General features: G+C 41.0%; 1 protein-coding gene across 2 annotated transcripts in view; it reads right to left on the bottom strand.

Moving 5' to 3' along the window:
* dgkza (diacylglycerol kinase, zeta a) overlaps nt 1-16,795 on the bottom strand; it is a 790,120-nt gene that overhangs the window by 565,944 nt on the left and 207,381 nt on the right. Inside the window, exon 1 of one of the 2 annotated variants that reach the window (XM_072591942.1) lies at nt 8,003-8,121. The exons of the other annotated variant lie outside the window; for it this stretch is intronic. Coding sequence (XP_072448043.1) covers nt 8,003-8,061 — 59 coding nt within the window. The 5' untranslated portion in view covers nt 8,062-8,121. Of the gene's footprint in view, nt 1-8,002; nt 8,122-16,795 lie in introns of those variants that run through there. 2 annotated transcript variants of the gene reach the window in all.

Here is a 16,795-nt window from a genome sequence, read left to right as displayed (position 1 = left end):
CAGTGTAAGTTATGGTTCAGTGGTTACATTCTCGCCTCTGAGCCAGTGTAGTATAGATTCAAGTCCCACTCCAGAAATTTTGAGTCTTTAATCTCAAATAATACATCAACAAGTTGCATTTATAAAAATACCCCAAGGTGCTTTATCCGAGAGAGTGAACTGTTGGAAGTGCCATCTCTTGGATGAGATATCAGTATAAAACCCCATCTACCAAATCAAGTGGATAGCAACACAGAAACGTTATCTCATGTTCCTCAGCTAATAGCTAACTACCGAGATCCCTCTTCTGACATTTATGTTTTGGGTACTTGAATAGGAACGGTTCAACAATATGGGCCAAATGGTACTAGATTAATTTAGGATATCTGGCTAGCATGGTGAAGTTGAACCAAAGGGGCTGTACATCTCCAAGACTCTATTATCTGGTCATGTGTCTCATTGCAATTCATGAAACCTTGTTGTGCACAAGTTGGACATAGAATTTCCTACATTGCGCAATGACAACATGTCAGAGGACCTCATTAATTGCAAAATGTTTTGGAATGGAGCCATCAAACACACCTTTCTGCTTCTTTTAAAATCCTATATAAGATCTACCAGAGTTTGTGTCATAGATTCATACAGTATAGAAGGGGCCATTTGCCCCATCAAGCCTGTACCTCCAAGGCTACACTGAATCTACACCAATCCCACCTTCCAGCATTCATCTCACATTCTTGAATGCAATGACACTTTGGTAGGGCTCAGCCCTGGTGCTTATTAGAAGTTGTGAGATTATCTACATCAACTAGCTTCCCATGGAGTGCATTCCAGACCCCCATCACAAATTGGGTGAAAATATATTTCCTCACATTCCCTGTAAACCTCCTGCAAGTCATATAAAAATCCTGCCATGGCAGATGGTGAAATTTGAATTTAATAAGGAATTGAGAACATTATCTATTATCAGCAAAAGCCCATCTAATTCATTATTGTCCATTAGGGAAGGAAACTGCCATTCCTACCAGGTCTGGCCTACATGTGATTCCTGACCCACTGCAATGTTGTTGGCTCTGAACTGCCCTCTGAGCAATTAGGTAATAAATGCCAGCCTAGCCAGTGACACTCTCTTCCTATGAGTGAATAAAGCCAACATGACCTCCCTGCTCTTATAATCTATCTGATAAAGGCAAGTATCTAAATGCCTTCCTAACTACCTTATTAACCTGCCCTGCCACCTTCATATAAAATAACAGAATGTAAAAAAATTCTGAGTGCATAAGAGAATGTCTTGTATAGTGACCAAAGATGCAACTGGGGTTTCATGGAATTGACCAGAATAAACTTTTACTAACTCAATATAGAATGCAACACAGGATATCACAGCAAAGAGCAGTTGCAGGAAGTTAGTATGGTAGCTTATTATGCAATAAGTGGGAGGAACTAAAACTCTGGTAAAGTCGTAGACAATTAAGCAGGTCTTGCAAAAGAGCTCAGCAAACTGATAAGGAGTAAAAGAGGCATGTTACACTTGGGCACCGATGGGCATACTGTATTCAAGAGGTGAATTCAACAGTACAAATACAAATTTACCCACATGCATACATGAATGGAAAGGATTCTGGATTATCTCAAATTGCTGGGTTGCTGTCTGCCTCCCTGCGGCTCTAGTTCAGGCTGAAAATAAAACTAGAAAAACAAGCTTCCTGAGGCCTGCCTGATTCAATGCCTTAAAATGCAAGGCCAGTGCTGTAGCCTAAAACAGGCCTTTGTTACAATAAAATGAGTTCGACAGTTGTAGCACTTAACATAATTTTTCAATATCATACAGGCACACATTCAACCTCGGACTAATAGTCACAAAGTGGCCTGATTAACATAGGAACATAGGAATTAGGAGCCCTTCGACCCTACTCCTAACATGATCATGGCTGATCTTATTCAGGTCTCAACTCCACTGTCCTGCCTGCTCCCCATACCCCTTTATCCCATTTTTCATGAGAACCTTCTCTAGTTCTTTCTTGAATCTGTTAATTAGTTCTGTCTCTGGGTCTTTGAGTTCCACAGATTCACAACTCTCTGAGAGAAATAATTTCTCTCCTCATCTTAGTTTTGAACGTATCTCCTCTCACTCTATATTCATGCTCTGTTGTTCAAGACTTGCTCCACAAGGGGGAACACCTGTTCAACGCCGACCTTATCAATCCCCTTTAGTATTTTATAGATTCCCCCTTCATTCTGCTGAACTCCAGCCAGTACAAACCCGAGCTATTCAACCGCTCATCATAGACAGCCCAATAGTTCCTGGAATCAACTTGATGAACTTTCTCTAAACCATCTCCACTGCCACCACATCCTTCCTCAAGTAAGGAGACCAAAGCCAAACACAGCACTCCAGGTGTAGTCTCACCAATTCCTTATATAATTGTAATAATACTTCTTCACTTTTTAAATTCAGTGCTTTTGCAATAAATGTCAGCATTCCATTTGCCTTTCTGCACCTGAATACTGTGATTCATGCACAAAGATGCCCAGATTCTTCTGTTTAAGTAGTACTTAAACAGCTATAGAGTCAGAACGGATGGCTTCTAATCACTGGATAAATGCCAAAATGTCACTGGCATTTGCTTATGGCTCCAAAATCATCTTTGCACCAATGGCTGTCCATTTGGTGCATCCTGCCATACCACTATTAGGTTTTAATTTACTGTTGGCATTGCAGAGGGGCCACTCAAATACGTGCCCTCACTATTGGCTGAGCTGTGCACTGTCCTTCGTTGCAATCACAAATTCAGTCCAAGATGCATCTCAGGAACTTTAAAACTGAACAGTGAGAGCACACAACAGCATGACTGAGGAAACAGAAGAGCTTTTCTAAAGGTGATATCAAATTTCAAAGACAACGTATAGCCTTGTGGAAAATATATTCATTTACATTTTATGGAAATGCTCCAGGTCTCTTAATACTGCCTTTAATGTGCCCTAATGGCCTACCCAATGTGAGTTATAATTAAAATCAGTACTGGTGGTTCCATTTCTAAATTGCTAGCCATTCATTTACCGAAGCCGGAATCAGTTTAATTTTCACAACTGTTTCTTTGCATTTCATAATTCAATACTATTTTTTGGCTGGCCTCTTTCCTTCCAAACTAATTTCTCCTACTGGGACAAGCCAGCCTTTAAATATATGGCCAAATGAATATCAGCTTCTCTCTAACTCTGGTACTTACCCTAGCTCATTCTTAATGGGACCAATGTTTGCAATATTCTTAATTTCCTTTTCTTTTAAGAAAAAGAAGCAAAGATAAACAAACTCACATTTACAAACAATGATATACATGTTTTATTCATAAAGTATACAATACGATTCCTCCCTTTTCCAGGGCTCCCAACAACATTTCACCTGAGGCATTCCATTTGGGAAAGTGGTCCAATAGTTGATGCCTTGCATTTATCTATCTCAGTCTGGATATTTATTTTCTCTCCTACATTTGCTTTCGACTTGCTATACCTATTCTCAGCATTTTCTCAGTTACAGATGTTAGAATTTGAATTAGAATCCCTACAGTGTGGAAACTGGCCCTTCAGCCCAACAAGTCCACATGATCCTCTGAAGACTATCCCATGCAGGCCCATTCCCCTACCCTATTACTCTACATTTTCCCCTGACTTATGCAACTGACCTCCCTGAACACTATGGGAAATCTAGCATGGTCAATTCACCTAACCTGCATATCTTTGGACTGTGGGAGGAAACTGGAGCACCCAGAGGAAACCCATGCAGACACGGGGAGAATGTGCAAACTCCACATGGACAGTCATAGAATGTATTTATCCCAAAATGGACCAGTTATCTATATAGCATTCTATAGGTACAGTCCCTTCAGGTGCATTTCATTTAACAATTTTTCCAAGATCTGGGATGAATAGAATGCTGTGTTTAATTGCATCAAGAAGTGTAAGGGTTTCACTCGCTGGTGTGCTCCTCAATATTCTTTACTTTGCAGCTTCCAAAGCTAAAGGTCAACTTTTCTCACTCTCTCCCATGAGGAATGCTGTGAACCCAACTACAAAATCCGTCTCAAAGGTTTGCATTGCAAAGCATCACTAAAAATAATTAATGTCATGGTTTTGGAATTAATCAAAGTTGGCAATTACACTTCACTATCTTTATTTAAAAAAAACATATTGTTTGTTGTTGGGATGTCCTCAAACTTTGAATTTCTCATCTCAAGACTAAGTTCTAATCTTATCCACATGCCTAACCAATTGAGCTGGCCAATGCAACTTGGTGGCTGCTTCATTTTATCTTTGGAGGCAACCACGTCTTTCTGTATGGACCTTTCATGAACAATTATGATGGAACTGATACTCTCCAAGTACGATTGTTCATGTAAAACCAAACTGACATATTTAAAAGCCTGATCGCCAATTTCAAATTCCCCACTGTTCTGATCTACAGTGTTCTTTTGAAACTTACAAGAACTGCCTCAGAAAGAAATCCACATGCATCATAAACATGCTGCAAAATTTCCCATCATGGTACCATCATAGGAGTTGAGCACAGTCTAATTTTAACAGAACTATCCTTACAGACAAAATACCCACCTGGGAAGCAACATTCAATTCATTCAACTCTCAGAGTTTCCCTCTGTGTTGGATGCTGCCTACGGGAGTTGAAGAAATCAATTTCTCCAAGAAACAGATTATCCTGCAGGAAAGCTTCCTTGATATCAAAGGACTTACAGCTCTGTGAATGGGTAGCTAAAATGGCCAAAACTATTCACAAAATCACCGTAGGGGAGTCTACTTGGATCTCCCTACTGTGCAAACATTCCTCAAAATTCTAGCAATTAACTTAACCTTCACCTTCGAGTCTTTGAAAACTGGTTCAACCTTTTCTGTACATATTCATGTATGTGATACAGCAGGTTGACCTTGCTTTACGAATTCTGAATAGGCCCCAGAAGTACTTTAAAGTTTCTAACATTTGCTTTTTAGCCTCTCTTGCAGCTTTATCTTCTCATCTATTTGTGGTTATGAGCATCTCTTCAAGAGGGGGACTTCTGCTTCTGATCTTTAGCCAACAAAGTTCTGCAGTATCTTTGAAAATCTGTCAACTAGCCAGGCTGTGAGAGCTCTCTCTTGTTGAGGTTTCTGTCAGACTGCCAACTAAAGATCCTTCTCACTGTAAGCAATTTTTTCCTCCTCCTAGTGTACGTCCTGCATTATTACTTCAGATTTGTTTTCATGTTTTCAATTCCCATATTCCCTTTGGCCAATCCACGGATCTCACCTTTTGTCCTTCCTCTGAGATTATTAAGCAAGTTTTCGTATTTGCCCTGCTTGTCTTACGATCATGGGCTTTCTCTAGCTACCTGACCAGCACACCACATGGGAACCTACTTGAGGAAATGAGTCCTTGGATGAGATTGCTTTTTCTTGCTCATCATGTTTGGAAAGAGCATTGGCATCTCCTTCTTGGACAGTCAGATCCTCCCTCTATGGCTCTAACTCACAGAATAATGCAGCTCACTCTGAAAGGGTGCCTCGTCATTATCACCTTCCTCTCATGTTTACATTTGGTAATTCACAACACAGCGCCATCACTTGAGCAGGTCTGATTTCCAAGTTGCATTATTCTATGTATGAGCTATAAGTTATCGAGACCTCTCCATTCTTTCTGCACTGTTTCTCATAAAGAACCAGCCCGTCAGAATTGAAGTCTTCCTCAATCGCTCTCAGGAACTTTCTGATCTTTTGATAAAGCGCTTTCTTGTGGGCATGTACCCACATAGCTGGGCAGTAAAAAAGCAGCTAAAGGCTGTTTGCTGCAGGGTTGGAGGATCATCACAAAAGATAAGAGGCACTTTTTGATATGCCAAATGAGAGGGGTTAAATCCCATTTTCTGGTATGTCCTTCTTGTGCCAGAGCTGTGTGTATCTTAAGTTAGCTGATCCTCCAGAATCTTAAAAATATTTCATCAACATTTACATGATATTTTTTCTCATGCAAACAATTGCTGAGTAAACTTCCTGAATATGTGGTCATAACTGCTATTTAAGTTCTCACACACACCCCTAACCTCTTCATTTGCAAGTTCTCTTCTGTTATCAACTAGACATTTCATTGGTGTCAATTCAGTTTTCCATAACCTTGTCCACTATTGCCCGTTTGGTCTTGTTGTTATTAATGTAAACGTGCAGCTATATCTACAAAATGAAAAAAAATAAGTATTTTGCCATTTGGCCCATGTTTTCAGGCATTGGCCACCACTCTCTTAAATTCCCAGGCTAATAGGACACTTCTAACCAAGCCTGCCGGTGATTTCCAATATATGATACACATCTCACATTGAGATGTGATGTGTTCAACAAAAGACTCATATTTCATAGGAACAACCCCAGCATCCTCCGACCACAGTTTTACTATTTGTGATGCAGGGTGAGCAAATTGTCTCTGCATCTTTCAGGCAATCCTCTTCTTGTGATCCAGACTCTTGTCTCCAGAGACGAATATTACTTCTTGAATTTCTCGTTGACAAATACTTGGTCTCCTCAACAGAATAGATAAACCTCCGATCCAGAGAATTGTGAATTCATGGGCTTTACCAAAAACAAGTGCTTTGTCTAATCTCATCTTTGCTTTTTACATCAAAGTCTTAATTTAGCAATAATGGGGCATTATAGAGGAACACATTGATGCTTTCAAAATGACATATTCCTGCTATTTCACATGAGAGATCATTCTTTTTAAATGTATTTTGTCCATGTACCTGAAGCAGGCTGTACCTTCATGTTCTTTAACTCCATGTTTGTCTGCCTGGCAGAGTTTTCAAGTAACATTTTAGTCAATCAACGTCATGCACTGTTGAAGTACAATTGAATAACTCGGCCACAAATATACTCTCGGTCCAATTTAAATTTTCAGCAGCTAAAACAATATTTCCTTGCTATTCACTCTTACCATGTTAATCATCAGAACTGTCCCTATTGGGAACTATGCTTGATTCCTGGGTTTTAAATATAATGATAATTTCACTCACACCAAAAGACAGCTATTAATCATTCCCTGTGAATTTCTGAGGCTCATTTGATTCAGCTGCCATCCCAATCTAGTGTTTTTTTTGATCCACCAATCCATTATAAAATATGACCCATGCTGGACTCTCTCTTTCACCTTACTCTCTTTCTTTTCATTTTACAAACCCACCAGCAAATCAGTGTTTGACAAATTAATGAATTAAAATGACTGGGCAAGCGCAATTATACATTTTCCTAATTGACCTGTTCACATATGTTATTACACACCTCTGGAGCAGGTGGGACTTGAACCCATGTGGGACACTACCACTGTGTCACAAGAGCCACCACCCCCACCCCAACCAAAGAGTAGGGCAAAATTATCTGCTGCAGTGAGCATCGGGTGCTCTCTCCTTGTGGCATGTCCTGGTTCATTTATAAAGGGACCATCGTTTGCAACATTGCCAGCTGTAATACTCTCTGAGCAGTCTTGTTTATATCAGATGAATTTTATTCCTTTGTTTTTGCTCTTAGCTATGTATTTCAAATATGTGTCCAATTCTTTCTTGTTGCTATTACGTTTGCTTCCACCTCTTTAGGTAGTACTTTTTGGATTAAATCAAATCACAATTTTGAAACATTTCTCTGCTTCTCTCCTTTGGTGCATTTGCCAATTACCTTAAAACCTGAAAAATACTTGACAAACCCTTCAATTGTAAATTGCCCTGAGATACATCATTTTGTAAGCAACAGAGATTCTGGAATGAAAATTACAAACAGTGCTTCTAAAGATTTCTTGCTCCCCAGAAAATGTTTTTTTTTCTTTCCCAGACACTACTTCTGAAAAATAGTCCCTCATAAATATAAGATAATCTCTCCGTGCAACATAAAATGATGCAAATTAGGGAATTCCATCTTCTCTAGACTCATTCTGCACTTTTTAACTGGCAAATTTCAATGCACAGTAGTGATCCAGTTCTGAGTGATAAAAGTTCGGTACCTTTCTCCAGAAGCTTTGGCTGGAGTTGGAGGAACTTGCCAGCTTCTCTTCTTCCACATCTAGCCAGCAGTTGAGTCTTTGGTTCTTAATGGTCTCCACCTGAACTGCCAATAGTCCATGCGTATTCAATAGTTTGACACTCAACTGTCAGATAAATACTCCTCAGCCATGCTGCAGCAACCCGATTTCTTTCGCAATGGTTTTACAGCTCACATCTTGTTAGTTCCTCATTCAAACTTCCTCATGACACCATGAACCACAAGAACACAGAACGAGTTCTTTCTGCTCAAATCCCTTGGGGAGAGGGTGTGACGTTACAGGCAGGGGTTGGTAGAGTGAGGGGGACAGCGAAGTGGAGGGTGAGGATTTAGCATTAAGTGAAAGGTATAAGCCCATAAAGCCATAAGACATAGGAGCAAACGTAGACTGTTTGGCTGATGAAGTTCACTCTACCATTCAACAAGATCACAACTGATTTGAATTACAGATTATAAATAGCCATTTATGGACCTTAGATTTACAAACCTAGGAAGCTACACAACCAAGATTACATCCTGTTGCATGCAACATAAATATAGAACAACCACCAACTGTGTGCCACATTCTCCAGTGTTTAGACCCTTTAATGGTAAAATTATTTTTGAAGTGCTCAAGTGTAAAAAAAGATTGAGACCACAAAATACTTTTTTTATCGAATTTGCTAGAGTCGATATTTCCTATATCCTAACAATGTATAAACTATCATTTTAAACATAGATTGTTCATGTTTCATCTTCTTGTTTTAGTTCCACAGAGTGCTCCAGTGTACATGGTTTGGAGGAGTTGCACTTGCATGAATAAACACAAAGGCTGTTCCATTTCGTTTATTAATTAATTCTGTTCAAACAAAAGTATAACATTCTCCAATTATGTATTTCATGCTCATAGTTCAACTGAATTGAATCTGCTTAACTGTGTCCTATTAAATAAGAGCTCAGCAACAAGTCACTATCAAGCTCAATGTTATCTTGTCAAAATGAAACAATTAATTCCTAGTGTTGAGTGCTATGTAGCTGTTTTACCATTGTTCAAAGTTCTTTTTCACTTCATCTTAATGATCAATGAATTTTCATGATCAGAGGCAAATGGGGCAATGGAGATGGTGTGACTATAAGGCATGGAAGGGTGTGATCAGTCATGGTCATGTTGAATGGTGGGACAGGATCAGTGGGCCGCAAGGCCTACTCCTGTTCCTATGCTACTCATTTTTGCTGGACAATTATAATGTTCCTTCTCTCCAAATCCTACAGACTAATGTGTGTTGGGGCCCTTAATGAAATGAACAATCTCAGTTGTCCAAAGGAACAATGCCACCTCCCAAAGGGCTGCCCATATTTGAAAGACACAAAATGGCCAACAAGGGACAAACATAATTAAACAGCCCGCTCCAGCTTCAGTGAAACATAATGGTACTTTTGAACAGGGAATACTGCAAGGTGAATGGGAGCCCCTATACAAACAGCCATCTGAGACAGTTGGATAAAAGGATGTCTAAGGATAGACACAAGTTCATTAAAATATGACAAGTGATTGATTCCAGACTCATTAATGAAAGGATGTTGTTGCATTAGATGAACAGTGCCAGTTAGAACAGAGGATGCAAATCTCAGTCCATGAGACAGTCAGCTTAACTTACTTTACAGCTGTGAAAACGACAGCTAATGTTATTTTGTAGTAACCAATTGTTTCTTTGAAGTTATTCACAAAATTAAGAAATAAATTCTAGCTGAGGATTCTTCAGATAATCATAAAGTTAGATTTCAACGTAATTGTAGATACACATATATAACCAAAGTATAATAGAAGCATTTGGGGGAAACATTGCAACATATATATAAAGTAAATTAGCCTCTGCTTTCCTTACCTCAAAAAAAGGCCTGACACGTCCTGAACAAAATAGATTGATTGCAACTTATTAGTTAAAAAGTGATAACCAGCAACGTGGCTGTCAAACTTTGCATGTAACTAACTTTATAATTGGAATTAATACTATGAATAATACAGCAGTCAGCTAGAATCTTTTGTATTTTATATATGTATTATATAAAATTGGGACAGTGGAAAATATAAGAGCAGTAACAGAAATTGATAGAAATAGCAAAGGAATACAAGGGGCAACAGAATTCAAGCAGGTCCTTAGAGATAAGCAAGTCTGAGACAGGTCTGAAGCAATATAACCAGTAACATTAGAATATGAATTAAATGGATGCATAGAAAGATCCCAAGGCCTGTAGACTATATTGTCTGTTAAACACAATGAGATCATAGGAACCTAGTGCTGTTCATAGGAATGCCTATCACTGATTAGGTGTTCAGACTAGATTCCCTTCAGTTTTCCCTTTGGCCCAACAAGTCCACACCAACCCTCTGAAGAGTAACCCCACCCAGACTCTATATTTACCCCGACCATTGCCCCTAACACTATGGGCAATTTAGCATGGCCAATTCACCTGACCTGCACATCATTGGATTGTGGGAGGAAACCGGAGCACCAGAGGAAACCCATGCAGACACGGGGAGAATGTGCAAACTTTACACAGACAATTGAGGTGGGAATCGAACCTGGGTCCCTGCTGCTGTGAGGCAGTAGTGCTAACCACTGAGCCACCATGATTGGATGTACAGAATAAAGGGAAGGACACAGTGACCACAGTTCATATGATTATTGTACGCAAAATGTAAAAAAATTGCTGTAACTCACAGTAAAAATCAGAGCATCATTGAGCTCTCTTCCAATCTGAGCTGAAGATTAAAAAAAAACGACTGGGTTCTCATATCTAGGCCAGATTCGGTGAAGATCTTTGGCCCTCTCCCTGCATTAAACAGCTGTTGCTTGAATAGGAATAAAGTCTGCCATAGGCCTGATTCCTGCCTGCCTCCTGAGTCTTTGTCCCCGGTCAGGGGGGGTTTAGCACTCCGACACCACCCAATATCAAAATGTTCCTGATTCAAGCTCAATGAGCAGCTTCATTCAGAGAGATCTTTACGATGGCTGGTAGTTGGGGAATGGGTAAATGGCATTCATGGTGCAGTCCACCATTGGGCAGGGTAAGATACAGTAGTTACTTCTAGCCAGCTCTCCTGCCCTCAGAAAGTTTGCTTGGCAAAGTAAGTGTTGTCAACATCCCTCATCTTCATGAGTACACAACAAATAAAAGAAATCAGGCAAACCATCTGTTCTGTGCATGAGCAAATGCAAAGTCAAATGCATGAAAAGATAAGCTCACAACATTTTGATCTGGTGGCTTATGCAGTTTTTTCATGTAATGATGCATCTTATCCATATTTGGCTGGAGCCATTAAAACACAGGGAGCCAAGGGTCCCTATATTAACATATTTCAACTACATAATGATCTGGGAGAAAGTGAGGACTGCAGATGCTGGAGTGCCAGAGTTGAAAAATGTGATGCTGGAAAAACACAGCAGGCCAGGCAGCATCAGAGGAGTAGGAGAATTGACGTTTCGGGCATAAGCCCTTGTTCGGTGGCTTATGCCCGAAACGTTGATTTGCCTGCTCCTCGGATGCTGCCTGGCCTGCTGTGTTTTTCCAGCATCACATTTTTCAACTACACACCTTGAATCTACATTTTAAACAAACCCATCATGTGTATTTACACAATGGGAAGCAAAATGTTTAAATGATTAAATAAATATTAAGCTGGTTTTAAATGATCAGAGTTCCCCATATCATAGCATTTTGAAAGCACCAGGCAAAAAATGTTCAGACCTTAGAAAACAGATTTTTAGATTTAAAAAAAGTCTAGGAACAAACTTAATGTCTAAGTTCAATGCTCAAAACTAATTCCCAAAACTTCAGTTAACAGTACACAGTTAGTTAAGTTAGTTAATACCCAGTGTTAAGATTAGCCTGTCACTGGGTTTGTCTGCTAAGAACTTTGAAAATGAGTGTGTATAACTTATTAAACAAAAACTGCAGTAAATGCCTGAAGTAACACACCTGCTTATCTCTGAGTAAATCACAGGCTCAGTCACAAACATAGATAACATGACTGAGGGCTCTGCTGCAATGTCAGGTGGTCTTTGGTAGGATTGCTATCTGGCCATTTTCTGCCCAGTTGACATTGGTACCTAGAGTAATCCTGGATATGGACTTCTGGTCTCATCCTTGCTCCGAGTCCTGGGTGGTTTGTTTTGCTGCTCAGAGATTTCTGTTGAATTCTATTCTTGGATGGAACTATTTTTACCGACTTGAAAAGCACTTTTAACAATGCAGGAACTAAACACGTCTCATTAAGGCTCCCTTCATTACTGGACCACCTATTATAAGGTGACTAACCTTACTTATCCTGTCACATCGAGGGGGAGCAAGTTGAATAATGGGCTTATTTAACTTTTACCTGCTGTCTCCTTGTACTGTTGAAATAAATCCACTCGTGCACCTCTCCTGGTGCAAGATCCTCTGCATAATATACAGTACGGAAGTCAGTTAGCACAGTGGGCTGGATGGCTGGACAGCATGGGTTCAATTTTCACACTGACTAGGGTTACCATGAAGGACTCTTCTTCTCAAACTCAGGTTAAACCATCACCAGTTCTCTCTCTCTCTCTCTCTTTCTCTCTCCCCGTCTCTCTCATGAGAAAGCAGCGCTATGGTTTGGTAAGACTATGGCAACTTCACCTTGATACAGTAAACGGCATTTACAATGTCACACTGAATTGTTGGAGCAGAATATTTTCATGTTTCAACTGTGTTAATAAATGTAATTTTGAAGAATCAACAGTTGAGAAACCAGTGATATATGTACAGCCTCTTCAGTGAAGCATTTGGCAACCAAACAACAGTCAATGAACTGTACAACACCTGTACTGTAACATTGAACTGTATTTTGAGATTCAAAGTTTGGGAGAAGATTTGTAGCTCGGGTGGTCGTTGTTGTGGTTCTGTTCGCCGAGCTGGGAATTTGTCTTGCAAACGTTTCGTCCCCTGTCTAGGTGACATCCTCAGTGCTTGGGAGCCTCCTGTGAAGCGCTTCTGTGCTGTTTCCTCCGGCATTTATAGTGGCCTGTCTCTGACGCTTCCGGTTGTCAGTTCGAGCTGTCCGCTGTAGTGGCCGGTATATTGGGTCCAGGTCGATGTGTTTGTTGATAGAGTCTGTGGATGAGTGCCATGCCTCTAGGAATTCCCTGGCTGTTCTCTGTTTGGCTTGCCCTATAATGGTAGTGTTGTCCCAGTTGAATTCATGTTGCTTGTCGTCTGTGTGTGTGGCTACTAAGGATAGCTGGTCGTGTCGTTTCGTGGCTAGTTGGTGTTCATGTATACGGATCGTTAACTGTCTTCCTGTTTGTCCGATGTAGTGTTTTGTGCAGTCCTTGCATGGGAATTTGTACACTACATTAGTTTTGCTCATGTTGGGTATCGGGTCCTTCGTTCTAGCGAGTTGTTGTCTGAGCGTGGCTGTTGGTTTGTGTGCTGTTATGAGTCCTAGTGGTCGCAGTAGTCTGGCTGTCAGTTCAGAAATGCTCCTGATGTATGGTAGTGTGGCTAGTCCTTTGGGCTGCGGCATGTCCTTGTTCCGTTGTCTCTCTCTTAGGCATCTGTTGATGAAATTGCGAGGGTATCTGTTTTTGGCGAATACCTTGTATAGGTGTTCCTCTTCCTCTTTTTGCTGTTCTGGTGTACTGCAGTGTGTTGTGGCCCTTTTGAATAGTGTCCTGATTCAACTTTGTTTGTGTGTGTTGGGGTGGTTGCTTTCAGGAAGAATGGAATGACAGAAGAGACACAACAAACAGTGAGACAAAGTATCGTACCGCTGATAACAAGAAAAAGACAAACACATAACCTCAACACCAAGGAGAGGGAAGCAATAAAATCACTAAGAAACGATAAGAACATAATTATACTACCAGCAGACAAAGGCAGAATGACGGTCATCCTGGACAAAGCAGAGTACATGCAAAAAGCACAACAACTACTTGCAGATACCAACACCTATCAAAAGAGGGAGTTTGACCCCACCCCACAGCTCACCAATAGGATAAACAACACACTGAGGAATCTACAAAAAAACGGACAGATAACCAGGTCTGACCTACAAAGAATGAAACCTGAAAGCAACAACACACCCAGATTCTATGGACTACCCAAAGTGCACAAACCAGACATCCCACTCAGACCCATAGTATCACTACCAGGGACACCGTCACACAAACTGGCCAAAGAACTACAGCAGAAACTGAAACACCTGATCAGCGGATCCAGACAATCTATACAATCGACACAGGAATTCTTGGACATCATCAGAAATATACACATAGACAAGGAAGAAACTATGGTCTCATTCAATGTAACAGCACTGTTCACCTCCATCGACAAAACCCTAGCCAAAGAAACAATAGCCAACCTGCTGGACAGACATAACAGACAACAGGACATTGAACCTATCAACAAAGACGGCATACTTAAACTACTGGACATGTGCCTCACTTCACATTCAACAACCAAATATACGAACAAATCAACGGAACACCCATGGGCTCACCGATCTCTGGACTCATAGCAGAAGCAGTAATGCAAAGGTTAGAACAAACAGTCTTACCACAAATTCAACCCAAACTCTGGGTCAGATACGTGGATGACACCTTTGTAATAATTAAAAACACAGAAATAGAGAACAACACACCAGATTATCAATGCCGCACCCACAGGAATCCGATTCACTAGAGAGGAAGAAAAGGACAACCAACTCCCATTCCTAGACGTGATGGTACAGAGAACACCGAATGGAGAATTCACCACAAAGGTTTACAGGAAAGCCACACACACAGACCAAGTCCTAAACTATGAAAGCAATGACCCCAACACACACAAACGAAGTTGCATCAGGACACTATTCAAAAGGGCCACAACACACTGCAGTACACCAGAACTACAAAAAGAGGAAGAGGAACACCTATACAAGGTATTCGCCAAAAACAGATACCCTCGCAATTTCATCAACAGATGCCTAAGAGAGAGACAACGGAACGAGGACATGCCGCAACCCAAAGGACTAGCCACACTAGGAGCATTTCTGAACTGACAGCCAGACTACTGCGACCACTAGGACTCATAACAGCACACAAACCAACAGCCACGCTCAGACAACAACTCACTAGAACGAAGGACCCGATACCCAACATGAGCAAAACTAATGTAGTGTACAAAATCCCATGCAAGGACTGCACAAAACACGACATCGGACAAACAGGAAGACAGTTAACGATCCGTATACATGAACACCAACTAGCCACGAAACGACACGACCAGCTATCCTTAGTAGCCACACACACAGACGACAAGCAACATGAATTCAACTGGGACAACACTACCATTATAGGGCAAGCCAAACAGAGAACAGCCAGGGAATTCCTAGAGGCATGGCACTCATCCACAGACTCTATCAACAAACACATCGACCTGGACCCAATATACCGGCCACTACAGCGGACAGCTCGAACTGACAACCGGAAGCGGCAGAGACAGGCCACTATAAATGCCGGAGGAAACAGCACAGAAGCGCTTCACAGGAGGCTCCCAAGCACTGAGGATGTCACCTAGACAGGGGACGAAAAGTCTGCAAGACAAATTCCCAGCTCGGTGAACAGTATTTTGAGATATATGGGATTAGTTTCAATTTTGGAAACACTGGCTGATTAGTTGCAAATGGTACACCTTGTGCAGGAGATATTAAACTGATGTATTATCTAGACTGTCAATAAGAGACCGGAGTGGGGTGATACTTCAATTTTGACTTATTTTCTGTCAATTTCCTTGCTTTCTAATAAGGTTCATTTCCAAGACGTGTGTCAGGGGCAAGCGTGAGGGACTTAGGAGGAACAGTTTGGTTCAGAATCACTGAATTGTCACAGCAGAAAAGGAGGCCATTCAGCCCATCAAGCCTGTGCCGGCATTCTGAATGAGCAATTCAGCTTTTGTTTGGGCGGGTGAAGGGAGGTGCAGTCAATTCAAACTGAGGCTGATACCTCTCATTTGGAAACTCCAACATTCTCACTTTCCTGGCTGGAATTTCCATGCATGCTAAATTGCCTGTAGTGTTGGGTAAATTGGTCAAGGGTGGATAGGGGAATGGGTTTACTCTTTGGGGGGTCAGTGTGGATTTGTTGGGCCGAAGGGCCTATTTCCATACTATAGGTAACCTAATCAAAGAGAATATAACCAGGATGGGAGGAGTCTTTGATGATGTTGGCTGCCTTCCCGAGGCAGTGAGAGTATAAATGGAGACAATGGAAACTACTTTCATCATCCTTTTATCCAACATATTTCACAGAGTAACAGCTCACTGCATAAAGACATTCTTATTTGCCCTACGGTTCTTTTGTCAATTAGCTTAAATCTATGTTACAGACCACACTGCCAGCTTCTCCCAGTACAATGGATCAATCTGCTCATAATTCTAAATGTCTCATCTACCTTCCCTAGCCTAAGAATGTTAGAACCCAAGTATAGAGTTCCCAACAACAAATCTGGTCAATATTCACTGATGTAGAGACCAAACTAACCTTTCCTGACCTGCTTGCTACTCCAATAAACAGTGTATGTGGCTTACTTACTGAGGAGATCAAGAACGAGAATCCCATTCTATAGTGGGCTATCAGTGCAGCCCATAAGCAATGCCTCTTCTGTCAAACTGAATACTCCACTAGAGTTTGCACACTCTCCCAGTGTCTGCGTGGGTTTCTTCTGAGTGTTCTGGTTTCCTCCCACAGTCCAAAGATGTGCCAGGTAGGTGAAT

This window comes from Chiloscyllium punctatum, chromosome 22, assembly GCF_047496795.1.
Source record: "Chiloscyllium punctatum isolate Juve2018m chromosome 22, sChiPun1.3, whole genome shotgun sequence".
In the NCBI taxonomy this organism is placed as follows: domain Eukaryota; kingdom Metazoa; phylum Chordata; class Chondrichthyes; order Orectolobiformes; family Hemiscylliidae; genus Chiloscyllium; species Chiloscyllium punctatum.
The sequence above is the reverse complement of the archived record's forward strand: the minus strand, read 5'-3'. Positions and strand labels throughout refer to the sequence as shown.